Source organism: Ceratotherium simum, chromosome X (assembly GCF_057802395.1).
Source record: "Ceratotherium simum simum isolate JZ-2026a chromosome X, ASM5780239v1, whole genome shotgun sequence".
Lineage (NCBI taxonomy): Eukaryota > Metazoa > Chordata > Mammalia > Perissodactyla > Rhinocerotidae > Ceratotherium > Ceratotherium simum.
This window is the reverse complement of record NC_141940.1, coordinates 2948817-2968650: the sequence shown is the minus strand read 5'-3', so window position 1 is coordinate 2968650 and position 19834 is coordinate 2948817. Positions and strand designations below refer to the sequence as shown.

The following is a 19834-nucleotide window of genomic DNA, read 5'->3' as shown; positions in this document are numbered from 1 at the left end:
CGCTCTGCTACTGGCAGCCCTGGTTCGGATCCTGGGTGCGCACCGATGCACTGCTTCTCCGGCCATGCTGAGGCTGCGTCCCACATGCAGCAACTAGAAGGGTGTGCAACTATGACATACAACTATCTAATGGGGCTTTGGGGAAAAAAAAGGAGGAGGATTGGCAATAGATGTTAGCTCAGAGCCAGTCTTCCTCAGCAAAAGGAGGAGGATTAGCATGGATGTTAGCTCAGGGCTGATCTTCCTCACAAAAAAAAAAAGTACAATTGCCGGGTTTCATTTTTTGTAATTGAGATATAATTCACACTCCATAGATTTCACATTTTTAAAGTACACAATTCAGTGGTTGTTAGTACATTCACAAAATTGTGCACCATCACCTCTATCTAATTCCAGAACATTTTCATCACCCAAAAGGAAACCCCAGGCCCATTAGCAGTTGTTCCCCCTTTGTTCTCCCCACTCCCAGCCCTTGGCAACCACTCACCTCCTGTCTCTGTGAAGGTGCCTATTCTGGACATTTTGTATAGGTGGAATCATATAATATTTGTCCTTTTGTGACTGGTTTCTTTCACTTAACATAATGTTTTCCAGCTTTACCCATGTCATAAGGGTCCTAATATTTTGCATTTTATTAGATGTTGCCAAATTGCTCGACAAAACTGCTATGTCAATTTTCCGTTCACACCAGCAGTGGGGCAGGATCCCCATTGCTCCACATCTTTGCCGACACTTGGTATAGTCAGACTTTTTGGTGTTGCCATTCTGAAGGGTGTGAAATGGTACCTGAGCAAGGCTTAGAGTCACGTTCCATTGTTGATCCTCCTCTGTGAAATGCCTGTCAGTGACCTTTGCCCATTTGTCTCTGGGCCTACCGTCCGCTTATGGATCTGTAATCCCTTTCTATTTGGGATGCCAATCCTTTGCGTGTTGTATATATTGCAGATGGCTTCTGTCAGCCTGTCTGTGGGCTCCTATTCTTGGCTTTGACATCATTTGCCATAGATTTTTTTATCTGAATTTTAAAGACGTGGCTTCCCTTGCAGCCCTGTCAAAGTTCAGGCTGTTTTCTCTCCACACCTCTGGCCTGGAGATGGGGTAGAAGTCTTCCTTGTTCGTCATTGTCACTTCCCTTTGCCCTAAGTTCCCCCCAACTTTGAAGACAATACCAGCAGACTGTACGTACCTCAATACCCTTCCTTGTGGCAGTCATCCAGAGCTACCCGCTCCCTTTCCCAGGTGACTCCATTTCATTTCTTGATGATTTTAGCTCCTGGCCAAGGTCAGCCTCGTCATAATTGTTGGTGAGTTCAGTAGGTGAGTTCAGTATTCACACAGATGACCCTGCCGATACCCTTACCTTGGCCTCCTCTCACCCACCCATCTTGGCCTCTACGCCTATTGTCATTCCCTAGACCCGGACCTTCTCATTACCAGTAAATGTGTCCTCTCCGTGATCTCACGTGCAAGCACTCTGGTCTGAGCATCACCTCCTGTCTTTGCAGTTCATGCCCCCTAAGATCTCCACTGTACCAACGCTTTGGCCCATCCATACACCCAGCCATTTCCCACCACCGTCACCCCATGCATGTCCTCACTGCATTGACTCCATTGCCCACTTGTTCTCTTGCATAATCCTCAGCCCTCTTGCCCCTTTCTTCTCGGTATATGTATCAGTCAGGGTCCTCCAGAGAAACAACCAGTAGGGGTGTGTGTGTATGTACAGGGAAAGAGAAAGACAGAGAAAGAGAGAGAGAGAATGACATTTAGTTCAAGGACTTGGCTCACGTGATTGTGGGCGCTAGCAAGCCTGAAATTTGCAGGGCAGGCTGGAACCTCAGGCAGGAGCTGATGCTGCAGTCCTGAGGCAGAATTTCTTCTTACAGAAACCTCGTCAGTTTTCACTCTTAAGGCCTTTCAACTGATTGGATGTAGCCCACCCAAATTATCAAGGATAATCTCCTTTACTTCAAGTCAACTGATTGTAGATGTTAACCACAGCTACAAAATATCTTCAGAGCAACCCCTAGACTAGTGTCTGATGGAGTAGCAGAACTGGAACCTAGCCAAGTGGACACACAAACCTCCCCATCATGTTGTACTTCCTGGGTATAACCCTGGCCCTGGTTAAATCCAATTCTACCTCCTCCCTGAGGGTGTCTGGGCTGCTGAGCGAGGCTGGAAAAGAAGATGCAAGCTTGTTGCCTCTTCATGGCATGGCCTTCCAGCGGCCCCGTGGTGCCTCCCAGCCCTGTATCCACAGACCTGCCTGTGTCCACGCCCTGCAGGTGTCTCATCCCTGCCAATGCTGCAGGCGCCAGCTGGAGCCCCTCTCTTCTTCCCTACTCAACAGTTCCACTAGGGATTCTCCCCTCTTCTCTTCCACATCAGCAGTTTATCCTTCTCTACCGGATCACAGCCATCAATACACAGACATGTTGCAGTATCACCCATCTTAAGAAAGCAAAACGCCCTGATGCGAGATCCCACTCCAGCTGCTGCCGCACTTCTCTCTCCACTTTGTAGCAGAGATCAAAGAGCCATTTGGGCTCACCATCTTGGATTGCTTCCTTCCATTGTCTCATAGAAGCACTCCAGCTAGGTCTTCACCAAACAGCTCCTGTCACAGCTGCCAGGGACAAAGGGGACCAGATCCAGTGGCCAAGCCTCAGTTCTCATCTGATTGGACCCTTCAACAGCATCTTATAGTTTCTTCACTTGCCATCTAGGATGCCCCACTAGCTCGTTTCTCCTACCTCACCAATTTCCCCTTCTCCATCTCCTTATCTCTATAATTTCTAAACTTGGCAGGATCCGTGGCTGCTTCTTGGATCTCTTTTCTTCTCAAAGCACACTCATTGTCCTGGTGAACCCACCCCGACTCACAGATTAAATACAGTCTAGAAGCTGACAAGCTCCCAGCTTGCTATCTCCAGCCTGTAGCTCTCCTGGCCCTGTATCTATCCAGATGCCTGCTGGACATCTCTATTTGGATACCTAATAGACATTTCAAACTTGCCACATCCAAAATTCAGCTCATGGTTCCCTGCCCCCTGCCCCCCGACAACAAACCTACACTTACTGAAGTTCTCTCCATCTCCATAAATGGCCCACCCCATCTTTCCGATTGCTTTGGCTATAAACCATAGATTCATCCTTGATTCCTTTCTCTCTCATACCCTCCATCCCATCCATCAGCAGATCTTGTTGATTCCACTCTCAAATAGATCCCCAGTCCAGCAACTTCTCGCCCCTTCTGTTGTCACCACTCTGGTCCAAGCCACCACCCTTGTAACACATAAATCAGATCACAGTGCTCCTCTGTTCAGAAGCCTCCAGTGGTATCCGGTCCTGTTTAGAGGAAACGCAAAGGCCATACAGTCACCCACAAGGCCCTGCATGGTTTGTCCTCACTACCGCTCTGGCCTCAGCGACTCCCACACTCCCCATCATTGCTCTGCTCCAGGCACACGGGCCTCCTTACTGCTCCTCAAACTCATCAACTGAGTTTCTGCCTTGGGACCTTTGTACTCACTGCTCTTTCTGCCAGGAATGCTCTTCGTGAATGACAGAACTTGCTCCCTAAATTCTGTAAGTTTCTGGCTACCATGCTAAGTAGAAAGCCTCTCTACATCTCCTTTAGTCTGCTTTCTGTTTCTGCGTAACACTTGGCACTCGCTAATGTCCTCTGTGTTTACTTGTTTGTCTGTCCCCCCACTGTCCCTGGAGAATGCAAGCTCCGTGAAGGCAAGGATATTGTCTCTTTTTTTTTTTTTTTTTTTTTTTTGTGAGCAACATCAGCCCTGAGCTAACATCCACACCAATCCTCATCTTTTTGCTGAGGAAGACTTGGCCCTGAGCTAACATCCATGCCCATCTTCCTCCACTTTATGTGGGACGCCGCCACAGCATGGCCTGACAAGCGGTGTGTCAGTGCACACCCAGGATCCGAACCTGGGCCGCCAGCAGCGGAACGTGCGCACTTAACCACTACACCACGGGGCCGGCCCCCAGATATTGTCTCTTTTGATCACCACGGTGTCCCCTCAAAGGAGATGAGAGTCCTTTGCAAACATCAGCTGCCCTCCAAACTGCACCCCAACTCCCAAGCTATTGTTGCTAGTATTTTAACATCCAGATTTTCTTGAACGTGAAGTTAAAGCAAGACCCACCAGCATGCTGTGTTGTTCTCCAGCTGCACTCAGGTGCTCAGTCAGCAGCAGGGAGAAGTGAGAGTTGCATTTAACCAGGGCAAGAGTCCGCCAGACCAATTTGATAAAGGGAGAGAGGGACAAGGCAAAGATTCTACCTATGGATCATGAAATCCAAGCTAAGGAGGATGTGAAAAGGGTGAAGGATAAGGCAGGGATGGACTTTAGAAATGTGTTTTAATGTCAATCCTTAGATTTTGTGCCATGTATTCCTGAATTCTTCAGTCATCAGTACTTCTTGTATCTCATTTGTTTCTTCCAGGTTCTTTCCTCTTCTTGCTGAAGTATCTCCTGTAGCATTCCCCCCAGCGAATATCTAGGGCCAATAAACTTTCTGAGTCCTTGTATGTCTGAAAATGTCTTTATTTCACCCTCACTCATAAATGCTAGTTTGGCTGAGCGTGGAATTTCAGGTTCACACTTATTCACCCCAACACTCAATCTGGTTCTCATTCCTTTGTAGGTCAGCTGGTTTTCTTCTCGTGGCTTTAGGATTTTTTTTTTTTCCTTTGTGGTCTGTAGAGAATATGTCTATGTCTGAGTTTCAGTTTTCTTTTTAAATCCTACTGAACACCTAGTGGGCCTTTGAAATCTGAGGACTCGTGTCTTTTCTCATTTCTGGAAAATTCTTCAAATATTGACTCTACCCCCATTTTCTTTTTTCTGTCTTTCTGGAAGCCTTACTGGACATACAGTAGAGTCTTTCATTATATTCTACATGTCTTTTAGTCCTTCTCCATGTGTTCTTTCTCTTTCTGTCTTTGTAATATTTTATAGATTTCCTCTGTTCTGTATCCACTCACGGCCAGTCTTGTTTTGTCTATATCCCCACCCAGCCTCAGGCTATTTTGAAGCCAGTTCTACATATCATATTATCTTTTTCTCTAAATATTTCAGTATTTGTCTCTAAAAGATGAGGATCCTTTTAAAAATTGCAATTCCATGACCATACCTAAAACATACTGACAATTCCTTAATTTCCAGCCAGTGTTCAAATATCCCTGAATGTCTCATAGATGTTTTTGTATAGTTGTCATCCCAAATAAGGAACCAAAAAAGTGAAGACATTGCAGTTAATTGAAATGTTTGTCTCTTTTACTTTGTAAGTTCCTCTCACATTTTTTTTTTTTTTGTGAGGAAGATCAGCCCTGAGCTAACATCCATGCCAATCCTCCTCTTTTTGCTGAGGAAGACCGGCTCTGAGCTAACGTCTATTGCCAATCCTCCTCGTTTTTTTTTCCCCCCGAAGCCCCAGTAGATAGTTGTATGTCATAGTTACACATCCTTCTAGTTGCTATATGTGGGACGCGGCCTCAGCATGGCCAGGGAAGCGGTGCGTCCATGCGCGCCCGGGATCCGAACCTGGGCCGCCAGTAGTGGAGCATGCGCACTTAACTGCTAAGCCGTGGGGCCGGCCCTCCCCTCACATTTTTAAACTTTAGTTTGTTTTTTGAATAATGATGCTTATTAGAAATCATATTTATTGTCCTGTACCATTTCCCATGGGTCTGAATTTTGCAGATTGCATCCCCTTGATGTTGTTTGACATGTCCATCTGTCCTCCAGTATTTCCTGCAAACTTGTAGATCTTGGATTGAGCTATCCAGTAAGGCAGACTTAGTACAGAAATGGGGAATGTAGATAACTCATTAATAATTTTTATATTGATTACATGCTGAAATGATAATATTTGGATATATTATATTAAAATACATTAAAATTATTTTCACCTGTTTCTTTTTACTTTTTTAATGTGCCTTCTACAAAATTTAAAGCCACATCTGTTCCTGGTATAATATTTCTAGAGGACTAAAGGCTCGATCTGATTCTAGTTCAGTTTTTCCCTCTGGGTCATCATAGATTGATATCCCAATAGCAATAAGCACACCTACTACTCAGATTTTGATTTCTATACACCATTGCCCGTAAAAAGAACCAGGGCTCCTTGGGAAGATAGCCTATTCAGGACTCTGGGGCAGGGGTAGTGCAAGGTGAGCCTGGGACATTTTATTAGGACAAAATTAAGAAAGTGCCCCCAAACTAATGAGAACATGTCAAAAGGACACAGAAACCAACTTGAAGAGCCTCCACTGGCCAAATTTGGGACATTTTGAGCCTCAAAAAATAATAGTAGTGGATTATAATGCATTGAATAAAAAAAGAATCTCTGCATCCATAGAAATACTAAAAAGGAAAATTAGGGTGGAGGAAGCGGAAAGTCTACCTTACAGAGAAATGCCAGCTAATAAAAGTAAAAAGAAGGGCCGGCCCCATGGTGTAGCAGTTAAGTGCACACGCTCCGCTGCTGGCAGCCCGGGTTTGGATCCTGGGTGCACACCGATGCACTGCTTGTCAGGCCATGCTGTGGCAGCGTCCCACATAAAGTGGAGGAAGATAGGCACAGATGTTAGCCCAGGGCCAGTCTTCCTCAGCGAAAAAAACAGGAGGATTGGCATGGATGTTAGCTCTGGGCTGATCTCCCTCACAAAAGTAAATAAATAAATAAAAGTAAAAAGAATGCTAGAATTAGAATTTCACCATTTTTCAACTAGTACGTTAATAAATGTTCCAGGCAAGGATTATCACTGAATGCTGAAATCAATCAGTGAAAGGTTGCTGGGGAGTAAGGTATTTACATGGTCTCAAATGATTGCCCCACAGATTACTTTTTAATTACAGGGGGGATGGTACCTTCTTTTTTTTTTTTTTTTTTGGTAAGGAAGATCAGCCCTGAGCTAACATCCAGTGCCAATCCTCCTCTTTTTGCTGAGGAAGATTGACCCTGGGCTAACATCCGTGCTCATATCCTCTACCTTATATGGGAGGCTGCCACAGCATGGCTTGACAGACGGTGCGTCAGTGCGCACCCGGGATCCAAACCCACAAAACCCGGGCCACCGAAGCGGAGCGCGCGCACTTAACTGCTGAGCCACTGGGCTGGCCCCAGGAAGGTACCTTCTTGATGGCCAGAATCTGGCAGCCATCACCTTAACTGAGTGATCAAAGTCAACATGACCACCAGTGGGACAAAGTGCCATCTTGCACCTCCTTAGGTGATGCCCTGAGAAGGCCATAATGTCGGTAACCATTATGGTGTTCTTGCCAGAGTATGAAGCCTGAATCTAATCATGAGGACATCAAAATAACTGACCTGAAAAGTGGCAGTGTTACAAAAGACAAAAAAGAAAAGATAGGGAGATTGTTCCAGATTCAAAGAGATGGAAGAGATATGAGGACTAAATACTATGTGTGATCCATGGTTGGATCCTGGATCCAAATGTAAAAATGGCTATAAGGGACATTATTGGGGCAATTGGGTAAATTTGGATATAGACTAATTATTAGATGAGTGTCCCCATCTGTTACATTTTTTTGCATGTAATCATTATTTTGTGGTCATTTAAGAGGGTGACGAGTTTAGAGGCAAAGTGGCACAATGTCTGAAACTTACTCTCAAATGGTTTCAGAAAAAAAAGCGTATGTCTGTGTGTATGTCTATGTATGTCTATCTACATAGATATAATTGTGGCAAAATATTAATAATCAGTAAATCTAGGCACATAATTCACAGTTGTCTTTCTTTCGGTAATATTAGCATCTATTGATGATCATTCCTAGATCTTATCACTTAATTAAGGTCTTGCAAATAGTGAAATGGTATCATTCTCTCTTTGTTTCTTAGCTCAAATCTTTGTACCTTATGCAGATTAAATGCTTGAATCTTAACCTTTATTTACCATTTTGCAAAAGGAATTCTTATTCTTACTCGTGATCAAATTGTCCCTTCTTTGTCCAGTGGGAGCCTCTTCAAGTCGGCTCTTGAGTCCTTTTAACAGGACCCCAGGAGTCTTGGCTAGGTTCCTTACTTTCTGCTCTGACAATGTGTTCCCGGCTCATGTTGTCCATTTCCTGCCCCGGATCAGCAATAAGCCATTGCTGTCATGAGCTCTGGTTCCTTTTAACAGTAAAGTAAACAAACCTGTTTTCAGTCCTTTTCAGGTTGCTGTTTTACGTCTAGTTTCACAGAAAGAAATACTCCTGTGTGTTGGCAACTTACACTGTCTTTCATGCTGTGGGACTTGTTCATATGATTCATAATTTGTATTTGAGAGCTCCTGTTCCCCAGGAGCTTTATCCCCAGGTGCCCTGAATTGTGCCCCCTCAACCCCTCTCCATGGGGTACAGAGGCACAGATGTTGCCTCTGTCTGGATCCCACAGGCTTCTTAATGCCCCAAACCAGTTTTGATTAGGGACTAGTTAATGGGGAGGGGGCAGTTAAAGGGACAATATGGTTTCTATCCCATGTACTTCTGTATTGTTTGAATCTTTTACAATGAGAATGTATTTCCATGTTAATCGTAGACTTATAAAAGGGCGAGACAGCTACGCCTATGGATTGGAGAGTGGGAATGTGAGGAGGCTGTTTACTTGCCTAGAGTAGGAGTGATCTTTTTGTCTCTGTTTGCTTTTCCAGGATCTGTACCCAGCTCTGAAAGGTGTAAGCACAGTTTTCCACTGTGCATCGCCCCCACCATCCAGTGACAACAAGGAACTCTTTTATAGAGTGAATTACATTGGCACCAAGAATGTCATTGAAACTTGTAAAGAGGCTGGGGTTCAGGTAAGGGGAAAGCTGGAGTGAGTGCTGTCAGGAATGTGTGGTGGCCCTTTCTAAGTGTGTAGGGTCCGGGGTTCTTGCTCTCTTGCTGGGCCTAGCCAGGCTTGCTTCTTAAAGTATTGCAAAGATCTTAGAAATTAAGCCCTAGGAGCTGCTGGGCCAGTTTGACCTGTAATATTTTAGCTGCATCTTAGTAGACCATCTGAAGACCTTAAGGCTTAGTATTAATCTTTGATCAAAGAGCTACAGAATTTAAATATTGCTTATGGTTTTTATTGTAGTAAAATATAGAAATAACACCAAATTTACCATTTTAACCATTTTTAAGCATACGGTTCAGTGGCGTTAAGTACATTCACATGGTTGTGTAACCATCACCACCATCCATCCCCAGAACTTTTCATCTTCTCAAACTCAAACTCTGTTCCCATGAAACACTAACCCCCACTCCGCCTCCCACAGCCCCTGGCACCCACCATCCTACTTTCTGTCTCTATGAATCTGCCTCCTCTAGGACCTCATACTGGTGGAATCATACAGCATCTGTCCTTTTGTGACTGGCTCAGTTCACTTAGCGTATTGTCTTCAGGGTTCATCCATGTTGTAGCATATGTCAGAACGTCCTTCCTTTTAAGGAGGAATAACATTCCAGTGTGGATAGACCACATTTTGTTTATCTCCTCATCCGTCAATGGGCACTTGAGTTGCTTCTACCTTTTGGCTATTGTGAATCAGGCTGCTATGAATATGAGTGTGCAAATATCTGTTCCAGTCTCTGCTTTCAATTGTTCTGGGTAAATACCCAGAAGTAGAATTCCTGGATCACATGGTAATTCTGTTTAACCTTTTAAGGAACCATCATGCTATTTTCCAGACCTTTCTTATATTTTTAAAGAAAAACAAACTGTATTTACTTTTAGCCAATAGAAACCTGTTATAACTCAGACCTAAGGGGATACGAATTCCTACCATGTCATAGCTTTCTGCGTTGTTATAAATTGCGGTTCTCAGGATCACCTTTACAGGGCACCAGCCACTGGACGAAACAGCTCCCTGTCAGCCAGGCACACCGCCCTCACAGTGACGCATGCAAAGTGAGCCAGAGGTTTCTGTCCCAGCAGTCCCTGGTGCCGTTGGCCAGCCCCAGCATCATCAGCTGACCGAGCAAGAACAGGCCAGCAAAGAGTTCTTCTGGGCTTAGCACCCTGGAAAGGATCAGTTATACTGATAGGGACCCCTTACACTTTGCAAATGACAAGACACTTTGCCCTGCATTTGTCACATGATTTGCCTCTCATTAGGTAACCGGGATTACTAATATAATTTAATAGTTGAGGAACCAGATTTTGAAGGCTAAGTGATGTCTCTTTGCTAGTAAATGAAAGAGGTAGGATTCAAATCAGACCCTCTGATGCCAAATGCCAGACTTCTTACTCTCTACCGTGCTTGTATAACTGGAGCTTATGAATTACACCACTGCTGTTTTCTAAATGGAATATCCCAGGCATCCAAAAAGGATTGAAGAATAATCTAGCCTCAGTACACTCATCACAGCATTTACATGATAGTATCACTGGTAGAGTTGAAGTCCCATGTGCACCCATTCTTGATGCTGTTGCTGCCTGTCCCCACCCACGAGAAACACTGTTCTGAATGTGGGTCTATTTCTATTTGCTCCATGTGCAGCCAATATAAGGTCTTGGTGTACATATTATAAAACTTTATAAAAATGATATCATATTGAATATATCTCCCTGCAACTTACTTTTGTCCCCAGTGTTACGTTTTTGAGATTTATCCATCTTGATATATGTAGCTCCACTATATTCACGGAAGGGGCAGAATAGCTTAGCGGGTGACTGTGCCGGAAATGATTTTTTGTGTTGGATTTAGGGCACATTTCCCAACGCTCAGATCAAAAGATTGTTTAATGTGGGGCTGGCCCCGTGGCTTAGCGGTTAAGTGCACACGCTCCGCTACTGGCGGCCCGGGGTTCAGATCCTGGGTGCGCACCGACGCACCGCTTCTCCGGCCATGCTGAGGCTGCGTCCCGCATACAGCAACTAGAAGGATGTGCAACTATGACATACAACTATCTACTGGGGCTTTGGGGGAAAAAACAAAAGGAGGAGGATTGGCAATAGATGTTAGCTCAGAGCCAGTCTTCCTCAGCAAAAAGAGGAGAATTAGCATGGATGTTAGCTCAGGGCTGATCTTCCTCACACACACACAAAAAAAGATTGTTTAATGTGGTTTTTTCCTCAAAGATTTAAAGTGTTACTTCCCACATTTAAATCTTTAATCCACCAGGAATTTATGTTTGCATATGGTATGGGGTGGAGATCGAATTTTTTGTTGGTCAGCACCATTTATTGTGTGATCTATCCTTTCCCTGCTGTTCAGCACCCTGGCCAGCACATCTCAGGTGCTTGTGCCTTGCATGGGTCTGTTCCCGGCTCTCTCCCTCTTTCTTGGTCTCTGTCTATGCCCATGCCAGTGTGCTCTGCCATTAAGCAAACCTCAGGATGAATCTCAGTATCTGGTAGGACAAGTCACCTCCCAACCATGTTCTTCAGAATTCGAATTCTTGGCTAATCTTACCCCTTTGCTCATCCATAAACATTTTAAAATCAGCTTGTCAAGTTCCTTGATAAAGCCTGTTGGAATTGTTACTGTAATTGCATCAAACTTAAAGGTAATTTGAGAGAGAGTTGATGTCTTTCCAATATTGAGTTTTCCTATCCGTAAATATATATTTCTCTCTCTCTCTTTAATGCCTTTCAATAGAGTTTTATACTTCATAAAGGTTTTGTACATCTTTTGTTAAATTTATTCCTATGTACCTCATTTTTGGTTATTGAAATAATATCTTTCATATTAAATTTTCAGTTGCTATTGCATAGGAACACAGTTAATTTTTGTATATTGATTTTGTCCTCAACAACTTTCCTAAACTCTAATATTTTCTGTATGTTCATGGTGTTTTCTATGTAGATATTTCCAACATCCGTGAATGGTGATAGTTTGGTTCCTTCTTTTCAGATTGTTATGCCTTGTTGTTTTTCTTATCCTACCACGCTGGCTAGGACTTCTGGTACAATGTTGCATGAAAGTGGTAAAGATATGATTGGAGCTAATGATGCCAGGGTTTGTATCAGAATCACCATGGGTCTTTTTCAGACAGACCCCTCCCTCGAAGTTTGTGAGCTCTCCTTCCCCCATGGAGAATCACTCCCATAGTGAGATAACTGTGGATAATGGAAGTCTGTTCTATTTCTCAGCTGTGTAGAAGAGAAAAAAAGGGTGAAATCCACTGTGTTAGAATGTAATACTGTAATATGTCTCGAATCTATGTAGCTGCAAAATATGGTGGTCTTTGGATTATTTTAGGAAGGCCTGAAAAGTGAAGGCATTGCAACAAATAATTTGTACAGTGCCTTGCATGTGAGTGTCGTGAACAGGTGCCATTTGATATTCTTTCATACATGACAATCAGAATGTTTAAATAGTGATCATTCCTGGCTCATTTTTTTTTGTTGTTGTTGTTTTTTTTTTCTTTTTTAATCTTCCTTTCTCCTCTGCCAGAAACTCATTTTAACCAGCAGTGCCAGTGTCATCTTTGAGGGCGTCGACATCAAGAATGGAACTGAAGACCTCCCTTATGCCATGAACCCCATTGACTACTACACGGAGACAAAGATCTTACAGGAGAGAGTATGTACCTGACAACTGGTGGAGTGAGTGACAAGCAAGTTCCGTGAACATCTGAAGGGTTTAGATTCTTAAGAAAAATGTTTATGAACATATGAAGTTAGTATTCTGAGGCTTAGGTACCTAACTTGGGAAGTAAAATTTGTGGATGAAATTCAATTTTAAAAATAGTAACAAGGCCTGGCCCCGTGGCCGAGTAGTTAAAGTTCTGTGTGCTCTGATTCAGCGGCCCAGGTTCACGAGTTCAGATCCCAGTGCAGACCTACTCAACTCACCAGCCATGCTGTTGCAGTGTCCCACATACAAAATAGAGGAGGATTGGCATGGATGTTAGCTCAGGGCTAATCTTCTTCAAGCAAAAAACAAAAAGAAGAGGATTGGCAGCAGATGTTAGCTCAGGGCAAATCTTCCTCAGCAAAAAACATAAAATAAATAAAAATTTAAAAATTAAATAAAAAATAAAAATAATAACAGAACAGCTTAATGTGGCCAGACACTGCTCTGAGTTTTTTACAGGAACTGCCTCATTGAAACTTTACAATGACCCCGTAAGGTGGGTACTATTATCGTCACCAGATTACAGGTGAAGTCAGTTGATGCACAAAGATCCAGAACATTTCTGAGGTTGTGCAGCTAGTAGGTGGCTGAACCCAGGCAGTTTAGCTCCAGAGCCTGCACTCAGCCTCTGTGCCATGCAGGCTTACTCAGTTGCTATAGAAATCAGAAATTAGAGGCAATTTATGATGATCCAAAGCATGCAGGCAGAACTCGGGCTTAACACACGAGTGTGTTTTCATTTGAACACTCCTTCCTAGTGGCGCTCTTGCCCCCCTCCCTTTTTTTAAGTTAAACAATGGAAGGATCTTGCTTTATTTTAAGGAAAAGTACTTTTCCACTTGGCAAACTGCCTTCACCAGGGAGCGCCTGGTTGTAGCAGCAGTCTGGGTTGAGTAACAGTCACCGAGCCTTCAGACTCTGGGTCTCTGGGACCCCTGACAGCAGCTAGCTCCAAGTCTACCATCCAGAGAGAACATTACCCAGAGGACATCCTCAAATGAAGGCCAGGACACTCATCGGCTGCAGCCAGCTCGCCTTAGCTGGGTAGCTGTGAGTTTACCGCTCCAGGTGTTTGTAGCTTATCACACCCACTGAGATTTTCTTTCACAGCCGCTATACATCGAACCAGAGCTTAGCGCCGAATCGGCCTAAGTCCCCCTGTACTGCCTGAGAGCCAGCTGCCTCCCATTTTTTTGCTATTACTCTGGCTCAGAAAGTCCCAGAAGAGCTCATCTGCGGGGAGACACGAGGGCCTCCCAGTCCAGGGGTTGCAGGCCTGGCCTTTTGCAAGCTCCAGACCTGTCTCTGCTACCCTGCTCCTTGGAGCACAGAGAGCCTCACAGAGCTCCCACCTTCCTAGACTTGACCCAGGGAGCACTGTAGCTTCTGCTGGGCCCTGTGCACTCTCATCTAAGGCTCCTGGGACTCCAACCCTCTGGGGCTCAAGGGCTCCAAATGGCAGCCTTGGCTCAGACCATCAGTGTCTCGCTTACATTGACTTTTGAGTGCTCAACTGGAAATAAGCAAAGTCTGTAAATGCCTCCAGCTGTGACCCTCCTGGGACCTCCTGTGAGCCACAGTTGGTGCACATCAGCTTGCTGTTGCCTTTCAGACCTCCTGACCAATAATGAAGAGAGTCTGGTGTGGATCTAGGACTCCTTCAACTCTTTTCTTTAGTAACAGAGATGAGGGCAGAGGGCGTTCGAAGGCTTATCTAGTCATTTCCTCCATTGCCATGGGGACCAGGGGCCTGGCAGGAAGAGGAGGGGCAGCTCTGGGAATCTCTTGCGAGACCCCTTCTCCATTGTTAGGTAGCTCCGATCGTTATAAACTCAGTAAAGAAGTAGCTTAAACTCACTGGGACCAAAACATGTATAAGAATTTTGCCACCATAGGGTAGAAATCCTAGGTGAGGTGATATAATAACTATACTTATCCAGCGTACACTTACCGAAACAGTTGACATGGGCCTTCTCGTTTAATGGGCACACGACCCCATCGGGGTAGGTACTGTCATGATCCCTGTTTTTACCAATAACATAACAAATGCTTTGGGAAGTTTTGTTACTTTTGAGGCAAAACCTGTTTCTCTGTACTTCAAGCCCTTAAGTTCTACTTTGTCCATTAAGCCACATGGAAACCATCTTTCCTCTCTTCCTGACAGTGGATAATGGGAATAGTGGCTGCCCCTTCTTGAGCACTTACTAGCTACTAGGCACTGCTCTGAGCACTTCCCCTGTATCGCCTCATCTCTTTAGCTCCCCAGTCGCTGCCCTGTTTCTCCCAGACCCTTCACCTTCTCAGTCCCTTCTTCTTGGCCCACTTGGGTCCGTCAGAACTGACCTGAACAGCCCAGGACTGGTAGAAAAGTGCAGTCTGCACATGGAGCTTCAATCAGGAGCCCCTTTGGCGGCAGCAGCCTCACTGGAAGCTCACGGCTAATTCATTAACCAGAACCCTCGTGTCTTTTCCACAAACTACTGCCAAGGCATATTCCCCTGGCTGCCCTCGTGCATTTTAGTCTTTGAACCCAAACCCCCACCTTTCTGTTAGATTGCACTGGTTTGACCCAGCTGTTTATCCTGTCAGCTTTATCCTTTTCAGCTGTTGGGGTTGGGGATGGGGAATGGTGCAGAGAAGTAGCCCAGGGCAGTGGGCGGCATCCGGGTCCCCTGTGGGAGGTGCTGCTCACACGGTGCAGTGCCGGTGCAGTGCCAGCTGCAGAGGACACGCTCCTTCTCTCCTACAGGCAGTCCTGGGTGCCAATGATCCCGAGAGGAATTTCCTAACCACCGCCATCCGCCCTCATGGCATTTTCGGCCCAAGGGACCCCCAGTTGGTCCCCATCCTCATCGAAGCAGCCCGGAAAGGCAAGATGAAGTTTGTGATTGGGTAGGTCGGTTGCTCTTCTCCATGCCTCCCTGACCTCGCTGCAACAAGTATCAGTTACGTTCAGAGAGCGCTTTGTCAGCTCTTTCCTTATGTGGCCTTCTCTACTGTCCTCTATATTCCACAAACTGGGGCACTTAAAACAACAGAGATTTATTCTCTCCCAGTGCTGGAGGCCGGAAGTCCGAGATCAAGGTGTGGGCAGGATTGGATTTTTCTGGAGACTCTGAGGGAGAAGCTGTCCCAGGCCTCTCTCCCAGCTTCTGGTGCTGCCGGCAGTCCTTGGTGTTCCTTGGCTTATAGACACATCACTCCATCTCTGCCTCCATCTTCACGTGGCCTTCTCCTCCCGGTGTGTCTGTGTCCAAATTTCCCTCTTCTTATAAGGACACCAGCCATTGGATTTAGGGCCCACTCTACTCCAATATAACCTCATCTTAACTTGATTACATCTGTAAAGATCCTATTTCCAAATAAGGTCACATTCGCAGGTTACAGGGGGACATGAATTTTGGGAGGACCCTATTCAACTCAGTACACCCTCTCAGGTAGGCTGGTAAAATATTTGTGTCCCTGTTGGGAAATTGAGGAATCAGGCTCAGAGAGGAAAGAGTGGCCCAGGTCAAGGGCCAAGCCCCTGACTCTCCTTGCATCTAGAAAGGCAGGTGGAGGCCTGCCTTTCCTCCTCCTGGAGGAAAGTGCAGATGGAGGGGCCGCTGCAGGTGGTAACAGAGTGTGGCCGTCTCCCCAGTACACCTTCTCTTCCTTCCTTCCCTTTTCTCCCTCTCTTTCCCCCGCTTATCCCTGTGCCTTGCCACCTGGCCTCCCTGCCTCTCGCTCGGCCTCCCTGCTGCCCTGCCCTATTGCTCTGAGGGATTAGCAAGAGATGATAGAAAAATGTAAGGCCAGAGCAAGGTGTGAGCCCAGAGTATCCTGGAAGGAGTTGAAGAGCTGCTACTCAGATTAGAGCCCAGAGCAGACAGCACCAATGTTGGCCATGCTGGGATAGGACAGGCAGAGCACCAGGCTTTCAGATTCATTGATTGGCCTCTGTCCTACTGCCCGAGGGCCCCAGGACCCCTGGCCCCCTGCACATCTTTAACTGTCGCAGATGTCCAGGTATTCCAGGGGCTGGCGTTGCCAAGGCAAGTAGCAGCCATTCTGTAGGAAGCGGTCTCTCAAATGCTGAGACTCGGGAGCAGCCCTGGTTCCACGTGCGGGGGTTCCACTGGGCGTGCAGCTGAGTGCTCCCAGCATAGTGGAACCATGCCCTGTATGCCCACAGAAACGGGAAGAACTTGGTGGACTTCACCTTCGTGGAGAACGTGGTCCATGGACACATCTTGGCTGCAGAGCAACTCTCCCAAGACACGGCCTTGGGTGGGAAGGTAAGGCGCCTGCCTCCCTGGTGCACCAGTGGCTGGCTTGCCACATCCTGCCCCTGCACGTTTGCCCATCTTTGTATTTCTTCTCCCTGTGATTGGATTGGCTGGCAAATTGCCTTCACAATCCTGCGTCCTGGTGGACCTGCTTTAGAATCCCGATGGGCCGAGGTTGAGCCCCTCTCGTAGGGAGGGTGGTGTCATCGCAGTGCCACCATCGCTCGGGGCATCCAAACTCTGGAGCCAGTGGGCTGGGATTGAACAGAGATTCAGGACTCGGTTCTCCGTGGCACATGACCTGGCTGCCCACCATGGACGAGGCTACTCCCCGCAAGGTCCCATGTATGTTGGGCGGGGTGCTTGCTACTCACCCGTTCTCCCAGTCATTCCAGAAGTCTCCATTTTTCCCCCATTGCCTACCCATGCTCACACCTCTCACTCCTCCGGAGGGGTAGATGTGTCAATCTCCTGGTGTTTGGCGCCCAGTGGGCAGGGGGGCATGTGGGAGAGGTCAGCTCTTAACACAGAGATGGGAGAGCACCCTCGGGCCCCCTCGCCCTTTCCTTCTGCTCCTAGGGCCCCCATCTTCCTTGTTTCTCACTCCTACCTTTGGGATCCCCCCATTTGGGCCTCATTTTTTTCTCCTGGACCTCTGCCGTTTTCCTTCTCATGCAACCCTTAGGGTGGTGGGGGGAGGGTGGGTATTTCACAGCACATTTGAGAAGTATAATATGACCTGTTCATTGCATCTGAAGATAAGAAAATGAGTTTTACCATGATTAACACAATTATTAAATTAAATTAACAAACATGCCTTCCCAAGTACAGTCTAAGCTTCACTTAAAATCCTGGCCCATAGATAAAACTTTCCTTGCCTTCCCTCTCTATACCTTAAAGCTGCCCATAGCGGCACATCAAAAAGGTGGCTCTTCCATCAGCTGACATTGATGGATTTGAGGACCACCTGAAATGCTGCGATCTGCCTAGGCTTAATATCCACCTCATTTTTGAGCTTCCCTGCACAGGAGCTGAGATGGGCAGGCAGGGAGTGGCCGCTGGTGTCCCAAAATATTGGTCCTGGGCTGAGCCCACAGCTTGTGGCTAAGCTCTGAGTTCCAAGCATGGCCTGCTCACCCCTCCAGCTGGGAGATAGTTTCTAACTTCTTGTTCTCTCTCCAGGCATTTCACATCACCAATGATGAACCCATCCCTTTCTGGACGTTCCTGTCCCGCATCCTGACAGGCCTCAATTACGAGGCCCCCAAGTACCACATCCCCTACTGGCTGGCCTACTGGCTGGCCCTCCTGCTGTCCCTCCTGGTGACAGTAATCAGTCCTCTCATCCAGCTCCAGCCCACTTTCACACCAATGCGGGTCGCACTGGCCGGCACATTCCACTACTACAGCTGTGAGAGAGCCAAAAAGGTCATGGGCTACCAGCCCCTGGTCACCATGGATGACGCCGTGGAAAGGACTCTGCAGAGCTTTCGCCACCTGCAGAAGGTCAAGTGAGGCACCTGGAGACTGGGCCCTCTCAATGCATTCCCCAGGTGGTAACTCTCCCCTGTGGACCAATAAACTAACCTCCTTCAAACAAGTTTTTTCTGAGCTTAGGTCTCCTCCTGCCAGTTAGATGAGAGCACACCCAGCCCTTCCGTGACCACAAGGGTGGTGAAAACAGCAGACATTTCTTCCTTGAGAGGATTGGATTTGGATTTCTTAGGCAGCTTCACAGTCTACTGTTTCGTATTCTCTCTCTCTCTCCCCCACACACCCCTCTCTCCTGGGTTCTGTAACATTCCAGTGTCCTTGTACATAATCAAGGAAGCTATAGGGAAGATGCAACCCATTTGCTAATTGAGGATGGGGAACACAAATATCCTAGAAGAAAAGCAGAAGTTATAAACACATGGTGAGACTTCAAATGTACATGTCAAATAGACACAGAGTTTAGAGCAAAAACTTTTTAAAAGCTTAAAGAACTGTAGCCCTCCCCCCTCTCCTGCCCTGAATCCCAAGGGGAAAAGGACTACTGGTCATTCACCTCCTTACATCCTTCCAAGTTCTCTCTCAGGTGCAGCTGGCGTACCTGCCTGCATTGTTTTTTCGTAAAACATTCTTTCATGGACACGTTTCTCTTTATTAACAGAGTCCCGTTGTCCTTTTTAGTGGCAAGGTGCTGGTCTGCCCAGTGGCATGCTATTTCAGCTCTTTAGTCCCTCGTAACATGGGACATCGGGCTGGTTCACAGTAAGCCATCGGAGAGGTCAGAGAGAAGAGAGCCTCCTTTATCTGCTTGAAGTTCGGGCAGAAACTCCACAAGATGATGCAGAAAGGGCTACTTCCCTGTAGCTCATGCTCATAGACCCTTCAGGCCAATTTCCAAAACGCATAGCACATATAATGATTCAGCGATCTGTATCTTCTGGTGATGTTCTACCACAGAACCTGGTTTCTTCGCAGACTAATTGAAATGTAATTGTACAGACGTCTGTTTTCTCCTCTGCCTTTGTCCAAGGGTGGCAAGGCTCCTGGGGAGACTGGAATAAAGTGCAGGTATTGTGCATGCAGCATCACCCCCACCAGAGAAGACTGCACTGAGCTGATGGGGCAGAGGGCTCAAACAGAAATAAGACACAGTCTTTGCCCATAAGACACTTAGAATAGGGGAGTTAAGATATGTTCACAAGCTCTTGTAATACCAGGCAGGAAATGATACACCATTTGAGATGAGGTGGTGTAAGTTCAGAGGAATGAGACATGGCCTCCAGCCAAGACCATCAGAAAGGCTTTCCTGGAGGCGGTGACAGCAGTGAGTTGGACCTCAAAGGATGGATAGTCAGTAGGTACAGACCCCTAGGTGGCATTTCAGGCTGAAAGGTCAGGTTCACAGTCAGTGGCTTGTCATCGTTTCACTAGCACTGTATTGTCTTTCCCAGATTCAGTGAAGGACAGAGGTGACCAG

At 46.3% G+C, this 19834-nt stretch overlaps 1 protein-coding gene across 3 annotated transcripts in view; it reads left to right on the top strand.

Moving 5' to 3' along the window:
- NSDHL (NAD(P) dependent 3-beta-hydroxysteroid dehydrogenase NSDHL) overlaps positions 1 to 18466 on the top strand; it is a 29209-nt gene extending 10743 nt beyond the window's left edge. For all 3 annotated transcript variants that reach the window (XM_087426858.1, XM_087426856.1, XM_087426857.1), the window contains 5 exons: positions 8687 to 8833; positions 12416 to 12544; positions 15348 to 15490; positions 16773 to 16875; positions 18049 to 18466. In XM_087426858.1, coding sequence (XP_087282984.1) covers positions 8687 to 8833; positions 12416 to 12544; positions 15348 to 15490; positions 16773 to 16875; positions 18049 to 18381 — 855 coding nt within the window. In that variant the 3' untranslated portion in view covers positions 18382 to 18466. The remainder of the gene's footprint in view (positions 1 to 8686; positions 8834 to 12415; positions 12545 to 15347; positions 15491 to 16772; positions 16876 to 18048) is intronic.
- The last annotated feature ends 1368 nt before the right edge of the window (positions 18467 to 19834 follow it).